The sequence below is a fragment of the Oreochromis aureus genome, linkage group 18, assembly GCF_013358895.1.
Source record: "Oreochromis aureus strain Israel breed Guangdong linkage group 18, ZZ_aureus, whole genome shotgun sequence".
Classification (NCBI taxonomy): domain Eukaryota; kingdom Metazoa; phylum Chordata; class Actinopteri; order Cichliformes; family Cichlidae; genus Oreochromis; species Oreochromis aureus.
This window is the reverse complement of record NC_052959.1, coordinates 18,192,103-18,206,493: the sequence shown is the minus strand read 5'-3', so window position 1 is coordinate 18,206,493 and position 14,391 is coordinate 18,192,103. Positions and strand designations below refer to the sequence as shown.

The 14,391-nt window shown below is 42.3% G+C and overlaps 1 protein-coding gene across 3 annotated transcripts in view; it reads right to left on the bottom strand.

Moving 5' to 3' along the window:
• spidr (scaffold protein involved in DNA repair) overlaps positions 1-13,746 on the bottom strand; it is a 45,882-nt gene extending 32,136 nt beyond the window's left edge. For 2 of the 3 annotated variants that reach the window (XM_031737746.2, XM_031737747.2), the window contains exons 1-7: positions 13,545-13,745; positions 13,056-13,226; positions 12,897-12,960; positions 9,435-9,641; positions 7,921-8,060; positions 3,634-3,869; positions 2,876-2,985 (exon numbers count right to left, since the gene is read on the bottom strand). In XM_031737746.2, the coding sequence (XP_031593606.2) occupies positions 2,876-2,985; positions 3,634-3,869; positions 7,921-8,060; positions 9,435-9,641; positions 12,897-12,960; positions 13,056-13,226; positions 13,545-13,559 (943 nt within the window). In that variant the 5' untranslated portion in view covers positions 13,560-13,745. Of the gene's footprint in view, positions 1-2,875; positions 2,986-3,633; positions 3,870-7,920; positions 8,061-9,434; positions 9,642-12,896; positions 12,961-13,055; positions 13,227-13,544 lie in introns of all 3 variants that reach the window. The other variant, XR_004199337.2, reaches the window with a different exon arrangement.
• Between the last annotated feature and the right edge of the window lie 645 nt (positions 13,747-14,391).

Here is a 14,391-nt window from a genome sequence, read left to right as displayed (position 1 = left end):
TGCATTATGAAATTCTTTTTTAGCATCAGAACAACTTGCACTGCATATCTGTAAAGCCGTTACTGACTCAGCCTGAGCTGGATATGAGATGCAGTAAATCCCAATGGATGACTGCACAAATATTTGGAATTTTACCACAACGCTGACTGCTTGGCATGAACTATTAAGTCCACAGAGATACTTAAGAAGAGCAAATCACAACGATGCCCTGCAGCTGTAAACCAAAGCGAGATAGGAGGGAGACTTGGCATCATGAAAGTGAAGTGTGTAAACTTGATTGCATTGAATTGTTAAAATTGCAGAAGAGAAGGGGGCAAAGTCAATGCAGCTCATTGTGTGTGTGTAAGTAAGTGGCCAGAGGGGGAATTTTAATATGATACGAATAAATCAGATCAAGGAGACTGCTGGAGAGGTATTAGGTTTTAACAAGCATTTGTCCAAACATGAATGTTAAGTGGTTCATTTGTGCTCTGTGCATTGAGATCCCAAATAACAAAATCATTACAATAACACCAGGCAGCACGCCAAAACTGAGAGAGTACTCGAGTCCTCCTCTTGACCTGCAAATTCAATATTTTAGGAAACAACTCAACATCTGCATACTTGTTTTATTGTGGGGTATTTATCTTACAATATAAAGCACCTTGAGGAGGCTGTTATTGTGATTTGGCTCTATATAAATAAAACTGAATTAAATTAACCGTAGATAAGTCACACACCATCACAATCAGACGTCAGGGAACAGGACGATCCAGTCTGCATCAGTGTTATTGGTAATTATGTGATCACCAAAATATGAACAAAACCACTGTCAAGTCACTGCCTGGTTTTGGACTTGGCGTTTGAAGTTTCAACGTTATCATATTCAGATGAAAATGTGGAGTCCTAGGTTATCAGTTAAGGCTGGCAGGCTTCACTGGACTTAAGCAAATGACAGACATGTTCCTTCGAATTACTGGAATTCAATTTTATTTAATTAGCACCAATTCACAACAACGGTTGCCTCAAAGCACTTTACACTGTAAAGTAAGGATTCTACAATAATAGAGAGAAGACCCCAATAATTGGACAACCATCTATGATCAAGTACTTAACAACAATGGGAAGGAAAAACTCCTCTTCAACAGGAAAGCACCTAAAGGAGAACCAGGCACGGGGAAGGACATCAATCTTCTGCGTGTGGTTGAGGGGGCAGCAAAAGGACAACAACAACAACTTTAGTGACACTGCTAACTTAAAGTCTAACCGCATTCTGAGGCCTCAATATTAATGTTTTATTCACAAGCTGATTTCCACAGTCGAAACCCTAGTTTGTATGGAAGCCACCAACTTATCTCCAAACCCTCGCCAACTATTGACCAAATGGCGGTGAAATTTGTAAAGAGTGCGACGCAAACTGGGAACAGACTGTTTGCCTTAAAAGTGAAAGTAGCACCTTTTAAAACGTGTTAGTTTCACGAACATTCTCCATTTCCAGTTTGCGTCGCACTTTTTCAGTTTTCACTATTGCTCAGCAGCTAGCTAGCACTGTCTGCAGAGAAATTCGATGTGTGTCATGCATGGGCAACAAAAGCAATCACAAGAAGGTTTTTTAATGCGGTACCGTCTTTGTGACCAGGTTCACCTAGCAACAGACAGCAACCTCCAAGAAACACTCGCCAGTGAGTCGGGAATACACATTTTTTTCCTTTTGACCAGAAGTTTCAAGGGCATCGCAGACAAGTGTCTAGGCCTATGTGACTGAGGCTTTAGCAAACTGCATCCATAACCTGCTAAATCTTGCTTAAAATGCCAGAATTTCACTCAACAAAACAGAAGCACAAACTCCTCGGCTGAACTCTACCACACAGCGTAGCATTTACCAGATAAATGCCATTAAAATGCTCCAAAAGGCACCAACTACACAAACGTGGTGGAGAGGTGCAAACCAGGTCCAAATTAGCAGAGAGGCCTAGGAGACAGAGATCCTCTGCACATGTCTTCACACGTGTCAGTCAAATTGGCCATTCTGTGAACTCTGAGCCGTATCAATATCCAAATGTATGAGTCAGAAAGAAGTTCACTCTGATATATATTATAATTTAGGAAATTATTCAAAGAGGCCAAAACTGCCTTTGTATGAGGCCGAAAACATGACTTTTAATGCTACTTAATTGGTGATTTGAACCATTGATTCCATGGGGACTGTTTGGCCTGGAGTTTGCAGGTTGAGTGTAGTAGATAAAATTGTGAAAAATGTTCTGGAAAAAGAACATTTTGCACCAAAAGATATATTTTTTTATATTTAAAAAAATCCTGATGTCAGCCATGTGGCATTAATGGGTTGAAAGACTAAACAAACAAAAGTCTTTGTGCAAAAAAGACAAAAGAAAGATCAAATATTGATTAGACTTCGAAACCAGGTCAAGTCAAAATAAACTCCTACATTTCAACCCATCTTCGTAGCTCGTTACGCTAGTCAAACCATCGACTGACCACAAACTCTAAGTTAGATCAGGTGGGCGTTTTCATTTTCCACAATCAACTGTCACCTCTGAGTCAATGCTCATGTCCTATTACGAGGAGATACTTAACAAAAAGAATGCAAGTGGTTTGGTACGCCGCGGAAAGGAAAAAAGAAAAAAAAAAGGTAGGCAAGCAGCTTCCTGTCACCTACATGTCGAGTTCACAGTTCAGCCAGCATTTCCTCAGCGTGGCCCCTAAGTACAATCACATGTATGGTAAAAAGAAAGAAAAAAAAATATCACACCTTTCTGCCAGGCTTCATCCCACTCACAAATCAAAGTTCACTGTTAAACTTTAAGTGGTGATTCACAGGTTTATGTGTGCATGATCCTGGTGTGATCTGGCAGAGGACTCGTGTGACGTGGATCACCTGTTGTGGTTGTTGCTGCCGAGGAATCAGAGACGGACTGGTGCTTCCAGAAGCTGATAGCTGACCTCTGTCTGCACTGAAGTCGATTCAGCCTTTCTGCCAGACCTCCACTGCGAAACACACACACACGCATGCCCCCCCACCCCCACAGAGGTAGATGATGTAATGTGATAAACTCACAGAGCGCAAGCAGTCTAACCAACGCACAAGCAGAAATGTTTATTTCAAAGTGAGGTAAAAGATTTTCTGATGCACAGAACCAGCTGTCAAAGACTACAGAAAGCCATCTGTCAGATTTGGTGGGCTTAGAGATTGCAAACGACATTTAGCACCCACATTGTGCCACCAGGTGTCCCTTTCATCATCAGTTCTGCCGTGGAAACATTGTCACCAAAGTCTGTCTATCACCTGGCTGCAAGCAATACATCTTGCTTTGTTTGTTCGTATTGTGAAGCAATGCAAGCAATGCAATAACACATATTATACGCTCAGGTGCAATTTTTATTAAAACTAACACCGTCCTGCAGAAACTCTAACTCCATGAAGGCTGCAAAGACCAGTGCGGTTTCAAGAGCGTTTCTGATATAACTTTATGATAATTTTGAAGGCTCAACTGTGTGAGGTTAATGTTATGTAACTTGACTGATATCAAACTTCTATAAAACTAAATTAGGTGCAGTAATATGATACACTCATATGCTGTGTATGAGCAGAGGTACTAGGCATTTAAAAACAGTAGACAGGAACAAAATTCACACCTTTGAAACTTTCTTCTCTTTTTGGCAGAGTCTTCTGGAGTCTTGGGTTGTCTATTGACTGGTTTCTGGGGCGTTTGCAGCATTGCCTGAGCAGATCTCACCCAGTTGCTGATTGACTTATTGCTGCCCTCACCAGTTTGGAGAGGAAAGATCTCAGAATCCAGTCTGCTTGAAGTCACTGGGCTGCCAATATCCCCTCCATCAGACACATACCCTGAGATCTCAAGCTCTTTAACCTGGGAACAAAGTGAGCATTTGATGTGAAGAACAGTTCTAATTTTGTAGTTTGACATTCTTGAATGAAAACGTTAAAAATGTTCAGCTGCAGTCAAATGTAACTGTATGTTATATGCGGACATCCAGCTCCACATTTCTATTCTAGGACTCTAAACGAGCTCTGAATGATTTACATCTCAAAGTAACCCTTATTTATCTTATAGCGGGCCTTGGTGCAACCTCTCAAAAAACTTCATACTAGAAAATGCCAAGGGGTTCATTTTGAGCCCCTTGCCATTTTAAAAATCCTGTAGGTTTGTTAAATTAAAACTCCATCATCTCATATTTTCTGCCATTTTCAAAAATTGGCTTATTCATCAAATACTCAATTTTGGGGTGTGTGCGATCAAAAGAATTCGGACAACTTTTACCAAAGTCGCTGTGGGCGTCATTTTGACCCCAGAGAAATTAATGTAAAACCACTACTGCAGCACAGCGTGTTGCTTAGAAACATGATTGTTTTACACACCATTGTGAGGTTGTGTGTAAAGCCTGCCACAAAACGAGTTACAGCTAGATAGATGTGACTGATAAATACATATAGAGAGAGACTGTAGTTAGATAACCCATGAATAATTATTGCTGGGCACATGATGAGCTGGAGCAGAGCTGGGAGTGTGTGACCGAACAGGGCAGGTTGCTGGCTGTGCAGAGCAGCGGGGGAACCGTAGCTGAACTGAACAGAGAGTCCAGTGTGGAGAACTAATCCGAGCAAAGTAAATCCAGAGCACAGCAGCCAAACGACTTCTGCCCTGAGCAGAAGAGCTGAGGAAGTGAAGGTGCGAACATGACGGAGCAGTATGGATGCTGAATGTGAAGCTGTAGGTTTGGTAATCGGAGGCAGATGTGGAGGAGATGAAAACTTTGACTGCTTTTCTACTTTCACAATAATTATTTAAAATGTGTTTCTTACGTTTTTTGTGGCTACCTGTGAGGTCAGTTTTAAAATGTAGGCAATCAGCTGTTCAATCTCATTTACATTTACTCTAATGTGTATTTTTATTTTACATTCTGTAAGAAAATGCTCTAAATCATTAATAAAACTAATAAAATCCCTTAAAATGAATCTTAAATATTTGTTTTGTCAAATCTTCCTTAATATTATAAAAATTAGATGAAAATTAACAACCTAACCTCTTCAAGAAATGATGCCTTTGCTATTACTGCTGTTGTTACTGGGGTCAAAATGATCCCCCTAATGTTAAATTCCTTCCCCTTTCTTCTGATTGGCTGACCCTTGTAAACAGAAGTTGTCAGCAGGTGAGTGAGGCTGCTGCGTTAATGACCAGGATATCCTCTCCCTGTACAGAGCTGAAACAGAAAAACTGTCTGAAACAGTGTTTAAAGCAATCAGAAGTCTAGGCTTATTGAATGCACATACACTCATTTCAATAATATGAGCACCCATCCTATAAAAGTGTGTGTATATTATATATAAAGACAAAAAGTAACGCTTTTAAAATGGTTCATCCATCTGTAACATACTCATGAGTAATTAATGATGAATAAAAACAATAAAATCAATATCAAAAATCAAGAGGATGATACACCAACACGCAGTCAGACTGATTAATTGTCAAATTAGTGCACTAAGCAATCTTTCTTGCTGTATCATTGCTGGCTACACCTGAAGGAATCTGTTCTCATGGAAAAATCCACGAGAAACCTGAGTTCCTGTCATGTGCAGACAAGACCAGCATACCAGGCCCTGTCAGCCAATATGCTCTCTTCTTTGAATCAACTTGACCCTGCTAGGCAGCGTGCCAGCAGACGTCACACTCCAACCAGCTACAGAGAAAAAGGAACACTATGTTCCTGGCCCCGGCTCAAAAATGTTTTCACCCAGCGCTGAAAGCATTATAAGTACACAGCTCTATGCAGCCTCTTCCACTCACTCAAGTTCTCCTGAACAAACAGTAGTAAAAAAGTTGTTTATAGCCCTTCTCGAGCTCTAATGTGGTGTGGGTGGTTGACCCTTTAAGTGCCGATGTCGGTGGGCGTCGGACCGAGCAACACACTTCATCTGGGAAGCAGCCATCCCCTTTGGCCTTGAAGTGCGGAGTCGCCTATACAGCTCCGCCTGTCCTCTCTTAGCGGCTAGTACAAAAACACAGAAATCTGGCAGGGGCACATCAAGTGACTCAGCCATGCGTTTATCTGGAGTAGTAAATTTTGCCTAGGATTAGGATCCTTCCCCCCTCCCCCTCCTGTATCCTGTTAGATCCGGTTTGATTTACAATTGGAAATGTGTAAGTGAGCTTTCCGGGCAGCAAATAAAAAGTCCAAATAGACCAGAACATTCTGATATTCTAATTAAGTCAATATTTACTCTGCATATACTAAATTGAATCATACTGATAATCAGATGCAAGAAAGCTACATACTATTCCTTTTAAATATGCAGTATTTGATCTGCCAAAACTACCCCGTACACATATTTCAGTGCGACTATATTAAACTATAAAAGTAGGACTCTAAAGTCTTCTTTCTAGAGGCCCTCTGACCACAAGCCTCCTGTTTGTTGATCTTATATTTTTTTGACCCCAAAAAGCTGATAACAGCAAATTATAAGTGTGACAAGAGGAAGTAGCTGGGGTCTGCGGGACTGATGTTAATCTCTCATCAGGCTTCCTCTCAATATATCGAGTTAGTGCTTTTTGCAGCCTCAATAAATGAGCGTAAGCGGCAGGCAGAAGCTATACCAATACCGAGACAAATGATCACCGGCTTCAATCTGACCCATCCTCGTGTTCAACGGCGTTCTCATAAACCGCTATCTAGTCAACCGCATTCATTCAGCTTTGCCACAACCTGCTGATCTTTTTGTTTTTTAAATTGTAATATGTGCTTTAACAACTAAACTGCATGTGTGTGGTCTATGAGCTAAACACTGTCACCACTCCTTGTACATTCTCACCATGCCAGCCCTGCCTTCAACAAACAGTGCCTCTGAATGGCTTGTGAGCAATGGGAGCAGTCGATCCAGCTCTGGGAGGGGGGGTCTGCAAAAGACCAGCACCAGTGATAATGACAACGCTGATCGAACAGTGAGAGAATTCGGCGCTCACAGTGAAATCGTTTTATTACACTGTCGATATCGATTAATCTGATGGCTCCGTTTGTTTTGTCTTTAAAAAAAAACCCAAACACTTCAAAAATATTGAATTTACTTTGACAAAGTACAAAAAAGGAGTGCAAACTGCACATCTGTAAACCAGAAAGGTTCAAATATTACTCAATAATTTCCATTTTCTCTGTGTCGCAGCTCTACAGTGTTTTGATTTCTATAAATAACACGAGTGGAAACTATGCAATTCTTTACATATTGTACTTAAAGAGAGGCAAGTGCTTTTCTTTTAAGAAAGAGTTTCACCGTCATGCATAAATTAGCCCCAGTGTTCAGATCTACTTTGCCCTTCACATTAAACCTGTGTTTTACTGCTGGCTCAGCTTCTGAACTTTGACAGAACATAACCTGAATCTAGAAACTACTCTGGTTTGAGCCTATGGGGCCTTCTTAGGATATCAAAACATGGTTGAGACAATGCTCCACCTAGTGGTTTCAAGACTAAACATTCAATTGCAACAAACTGAACAAAAAATTACTGAAAAAAACAAACAAAAAACCAACAACTTTGAGATGAACACTAAAATATAATATCTACATAGTATCTTACAAGAACACAGGCTTTCATGCAGCATCTGCTACAGCTGCAAACAAAGCCATCAGATTAGCAGTCAAGCAAAGTTGTTAAAACACACACATGAGCACATCTTAGACAAATACATCAACTGGCAGTCAGCTGGTAATTAGAAACACAGTTGGTAATATACTGGACTGAGTTAATAAGACCTTAGAAAGGCTTATAGCCCCACCTAGTGTCCCCTAACGCAAACAGCACAAAGTCCACCTGTTCTGTCCCCTCTACAGATCAGTGTGCCTCATTATGCAGGTGTTAAAAAAAAAAAAAAAAAACACTTTCACGCACAGATAGTTTAATGTTTACTTACATCTTCAGTTTTAGAAGGAAAGTCATTTGGCTTCTCTTCAGAGGAATCACAGTCTGAGATTTGTTGCCCACTGTGCTTTTCAACATCTTCCTGAGACTCATCACCCAGATCGCTGTCTGTGTCAATAACAGGAAGGTCATCTAGGAATGAAAGAAAGAGCTGTGCTAGTGCTGTAAATTTTATCTTATGGCGTTTATCAGGCTATAGAGATAGCCGAGCTGTTAACATATAACAGAATTTATAACCTTAAGTCAATTGCTTTTACTAAGAAAAGTCTGGAAAAGGACCACAGAGTAGACTGAGTTAAAGGAACAGTTCAGCTTTCTAAGAAATTAGTTAATTTACTTTATTACCCAGCGTTACAGACAATGAGCATTTGTTTTGTAAATTTGCCTCTGTACACCAGCACAGTAGGCTGAAGCCAAATAATGAAAATCTGACTGAAGGCCACACTTTGAGCTTTTGATTTAAGGGGTTTAACGAAAGTGGTGCATTAACTAGTCACGAATTATAGCCAATACTACACTTAGTCCAACTAGCCCATTCTTGGAAAGCAGGAATGCACTGATCAGCTCAGCAACACAAACAGAGCTGAAAAACAACAGAAGACAACTTTCTCGAGGAGTAAGGTGTATCATTGTTAAAGTTTACAATAAAGACGTGCTTTCACTTTTTGCACGGTACTCACTCTTTTGCACATTTCAATTGCACTGTTGTGTCTGTATCGTTCTGTTCTGCCTGGTGTTGCACTGTTTTTTTTTGTGTTTTTCGGGAATTTTTGCACATTGCACTTTATGTATTCCTGTGTTGATTGTCTGTTATATGTCATATGTAGCACCATGGTTTTGGAGGAACATTGTCTCGTTTCACGGTGTGCTGTACCACTGCACATGGTAGGAATGACAATAAAGCCACCTGACTTGACTTGATAATGACCCAAAACATACTGCAATAGCAATCCAAGAGCAAAGAAACGGTTGTCACCTGATCTCTACCGAATAAGGGACGCTTTTCAGTTATTAAATAAAAAAACTGAAGGCAGAGAAACCCACAAACGAGCAGCAACTGAAGGTGACTGCAGTAAAGGCCTACCAGAACATCTCAAGGGAGGAAACACAGCATTTAGTAAAGTCCATGGGTTCTAGTTCTCACAAAGTCACTGACTGTAAAGGATTTTATCTAAATATTAAGAACAACTTTTACATTTAAATGTTATGTTAGTTTGTCCAATTCATTTTGAGCTTCTAAAAATGGCAAACTGTAAAAAAAGTAACTGTAAATGAAGAAGACTGATAGTACACCAACATATGCTTTTTTGTCATAAATACTAAAACAAAGAAGGAGCTAGTTTGGCCATAAAGCATCTCTAAAGCTCAGAAACTATTTGTTTTGTCATTAAAAAATTGACAAAAAAAGAAATGTTTGGGAGATCTTTTGTTTTTAAGGTGAACTTCAGTTAGAATAACCTGAAATGTAAAATTTCTCTCTCAGCAAGTCACAACTTAATTTTATACCTTTATCAGTGCTGAGCATGAGCAGTGCTCGGCTGTAAGACTGAGTGGAAGCTGTGGGTCTCCCTCGACTGTTACACTGCTGCTGCCTCTGTGCAGTAACTCTGGATGGATGCTGCTCCTGGGTCTCATTATCAGGCTGCTCAGAGTCACTGGAGCTCCACGCAATGTTCACTGGGTCCTCATCACGGTGAGGGGAACTGCTCTGAACTGGGAAACACATACAGAAGGGAACAATGCAATGTTAGAATTGAATCACTATGAGGTGCTTGTTAAAACTGGAGACTTACTTCTGAAGACTACTGAAGAAATTACAAGAAAGCTTGCCTGTAAGAGTTGTGGCTGTGCTGAAGAATAAAGGTGGTCGTATAAATACTGACTTTCTAGCTTGTTAGAATTGTACGCCCCATGTTTTGTGTTATGTGCGTATATACTTGGTATTACGTTAAGAGAAACTCAATTAAAAGTGATCTTCAGGTGAAGGTGATTTCAAGATTGACCAATATATTTAATCTGTCATTAATGATGTAATGATTCATTAAATAAACAACGATACAGAAATCAATATGAAAAGTAAATTTCAAATGACCATGGACCATGTTCAGCATCTCCATCGCCGAAGCTGCTGCATTGAGCTGCGGCCGCAAGGTGGTTGGTGCCTGCCGTGGTGGTAATCCCCGAACCAAATGGTGGACACCAGAGGTGAAGGGAGCCACCAAGCTGAAGAAGGAGTCCTATCGGGCTTGGTTAGCCTGTGGGACTCCGGAGGCAGCCGACAGGTATCGACAGGCCAAGCGGAATGCGGCTCGGGCAGTGGCTGAAGCAAAAACTTCGGGTGTGGGAGGAGTTCGAGAGGCCATGGAAAAAGACTTTCGGACTGCCTCGAAGAGATTCTGGCAAACCGTCAGGCGTCTCAGGAGGGAAAGCGGTGCTCTACCTGCACTGTGTATAGTGCTGGTGGAGCGCTGCTGACGTCGACTGAGAAAATTGTCAGGCGGTGGAAGGAATACTGAGGACCTCCTTAATCCCACTGACACGTCTTCCGAGGAGGAAGCAGAGTCTGGGGATGAGGGAATGACCCGCCAGTTTCTGGGGTCGAGGTCACTGAGGCAGTTAAACAACTCCTCGGTGGCAGAGCCCCTGGTGTTGATGAGGTCCGCCCGAGTTCCTGAAGGCTCTGGACGTTGTAGGGCTGTCCTGGTTGACACGCCTCTACAATGTTGCGTGGAGATCAGGGGCAGTACCCTGGACTGGCAGACCGGGGTGGTGGTCCCCATCTTTAAGAAGGGAGACCGGAGGGTGTGTTCCAACTACAGGGGATCACACTCCTCAGCCTCCCTGGGAAAGTCTATGCCAGGGTGCTGGAAAGGAGAGTTCGTCCGTTAGTCGAACCTCGGATACAGGAGGAACAATGCAGTTTTAGTCCTGGTCGCGGAACACTGGACCAGCTCTTTATCCTCTCAAGGATACTTGAGGGTGCATGGGAGTTTGCCCAACCAGTCTACATCTGTTTTGTGGACTTGGAGAAGGCATTCGACCGTGTCCCTCAGGGTGTCCTGTGGGAGGTGTTGCGGGAGTATGGGGTGTCTGGCCCATTGCTACGGGCCATTCGATCCCTATACAACCGTTGCAAGAGTTTGGTTCGCATTGCCGGCAATAAGTCGGACTCGTTCGGTGGGTGATGGGCTCCGCCAGGGCTGCCCTTTGTCACCGGTTCTGTTCATAATTTTATGGACAGGATTTCTAGGCGCAGCCAAGTGGCGGAGGGCTTTCACTTGGTGGCCTCAGAATCTCATCTCTGCTTTTGCGGATGATGTGGTTCTGTTGGCTTCATCAGGTGAGGCCTCCAGCTCGCACTGGAGCGGTTCGCAGCCGAGTGTGAAGCAGCGGAAATGAGGATCAGCACCTCCAAATCTGAGGCCATGGTTCTCAGCCGGAAAAGGTGGAGTGCCCACTCCGGGTCGGGATGAGTTCCTGCCCCAAGTGGAGGAGTTCAAGTATCTCTGGGTCTTGTTCGCGAGTGATGGGGCCGGAGATCGACAGACGGATTGGTGCTGCAGCTGCAGTGATGCGGACGCTGCACCGGTCCGTCGTGGTGAAGAGGGAGCTGAGTGTAAAAGCGAAGCTCTCAATTTACCGGTCGATCTCGTCCCTACCCTCACCTATGGCCACGAGCTGTGGGTAGTGACCGAAAAAACGAGATCGCGGATACAAGCGGCAGAAATGAGCTTCCTCCGAAGGGTGGCTGGCCTCTCCCTTAGAGACAGGGTGAGAAGTTCGGCCATCCGGGAGGGGCTCAGAGTAGAGCCGCTGCTCCTCCACATCGAAAGGAGCCAGTTAGGTGGTTCGGGCATCTGACAAGGATGCCTCCTGGGCGCCTCCTGGGTGAGGTGTTCGGGCATGTCCCACGGGAGGAGGCCCAGGGCAGACCCAGGACACGCTGGAGAGATTATATCTCTCGGCTGGCCTGGGAACGCCTTTGGTGTTCCCCGGATAAGCTGGAGGAGGTGGCTGGGGAGAGGGAGGTCTGGGCTTCTCTGCTTAGGCTGCTGCCCCCGCGACCCGGCCTCAGATAAAGCGGATGAAGATGGATGGATGGAATTTCAAATGATAACTAAAAATATGCTAATATGACAAATATATTAATAACCCTTTTTAAACATTTACATTTCAAAAGACGTGTACAAGAAACTCACCGTTTCCACAGACTAATTTCAATTTAGATTAAGAGCACACACCCCTAAAGTGTTTTTCAGTCAATAACAAATAAGTATGATTTTGTATTTCAAAGTAAAAGAAATGGCATATATGAGCTCTTTTTCATCTGGAAAGCTTCAGAAAGCTATAATAAGGAAACTTCCTGTTTCTACTTAGTAATTGCCCTGGAGCAGGGGTGCCCAATCCTAGTCCTCGAGAGCTACTGTCCTGCAGCTTTTAGATTCATCCTTGTTCCAACACACCTGAATCAAATGAATGTCTTGTTATCAGGCCTTTGCCAAACTTGATGGCATGCTGAAGAGGTCATCAAACCATTTGATTCAGCTGTGTTGGAGTAGGGATGCATCTAAAAGCTGCAGGACAGTAGCTCTCGAGGACTAGGATTGGGCACCCCTGCCCTGGAGTAATAAGATACACCCTCACAGTGTCACCCAGTCTAATTGTGCATTTCAAAGTAAAAGCCCTCTGAAACCTCATACATTAGATATTTGTTTTCCTCTGGAAAGCTTCGGAAAGCTGTCATAAGGAAACTACCTGTTGCCACAGACTAATTATTTTATACTTGCTGTACCCATTTCCCATTTTCCTAACAAACTTATAAAAAATTAGCGTCACCTGACTTGTGAACAGTACTGTACACTTAAGTATGAGGTACTTACAGAGTATTAAAAGTTGTGAGGTTAGATAAAAGATAGAAAAGTCTGAGACAGACCACAGCAAGAAAGGCCAGCAAACTGAACAAGATACCTGCAGCAGACAAGTGTTTCAGCTTCTTTAGAGCAGATAGTTTTCTTCCTGATGACGGAATGATCTGCAACAAAAAACAGAAATCCACAGTATGAACACAGTTGGAGTAGCAGGGTGATAATGCTAAGAGATGGACGGAGTGCTGTTGATCTTTATCACCTTTGTCACCGGGCTATCCAAAAAACTGTCTCCACACTTCTCCCAGCTCTTAGCGGATGACAGGGAAGAGAGGGAAGAGAGCGAAGGGGGCTCCCTGCCCACTTTCGGGAGAGCATTTTGGATATCATCGGGAAAGAAAACACACTTTATGTCCCTGGAGTACCTTTTACGCTGCAGAAAATGAATGAAGTAAAAGGGGTTAGCTTAATAATAATTTTTTTTTTAAAGCGTTTAACGGTTTTTACTAAGATAACCCTGCTGGAGGATTTAATAATTTCACCTGGATTTACTCTGACAACCGAATTACAAATAATAATGGATATCTTTGCTGTTATTAATAGTTAAAATATGATTCTGGTAACACATGCCTGGCTGGTAAACCCCTTTGCGCTGTGGGCGGGCAAAGCCGGATAACATGGGCTGCTAAAGCTAACTAGCTACACTCTATTTATTAGCGTTAACTAGCTAGCTAGTTGCCAGACTTCTTACCTTCCTGGAACTCATTGAGACAAAAAGAGTCAATGCAGAGTTACTGAAGTGGTCTGTGTGCGTGTCCCCAAAGCGTCATTAGCAATATAATATTTCTTGAACCCATCTTTGTGAAGTTACCGGTGTTTTCCTCCCTCACTAGTTTGCTAAGGGCAGGAACAAACTAGTGCCGCTTACCCAATCTGAGGGTACGTTTCATAATTCACCAGCGTGGACCGGAGGCGGATATGGGTGAGATTCTCACACCCAATCACTCCAAAAAAGCGGTCAAGTTAACAAAGTTAAGCATGCCTGTAAAAATTAGATTGATTCACTTTTCTTCAGACTCTTAATATGCCACAGTTTTCTTCTTTAGTTTGCTTTTCTGCACTCAGCTGAACTGCACAAGTGAAAATACGTACCAAAGGGTATATTATTCTACTGGTACGGGTAAAAGTCCAAAAATCAGTACTACAGTAAATATACAAGCCAAGTTACTACTCTTTATAAAGACTCATATCACACTGTTATTATTATTATTATCATTATTATTATTATTAATTTGAATTGATCTATGGAGGAAGCCTCTTTAAAGCATTTCTCCTTTTTGCAGGGAAGCAAAGGGACCTTCTTTTTAATAATAACAATAACTGTTTAAAAGTCTTTAAGCTTTTCTTACCTACCCAAGCATTCAATGCCCTTTATACAAAAAAGCCTCATTCTCCCATTCATACAAAGACTTTAAGAGTAGCCCAGACATACATACAAACACTTAAGCGCTTTCTATGTAAGATTCACACATATTTACACTCTGATGGATGCATCAGAAAGCAACTTGTGAGCTACTAAGCAACATATAAATAGTTAA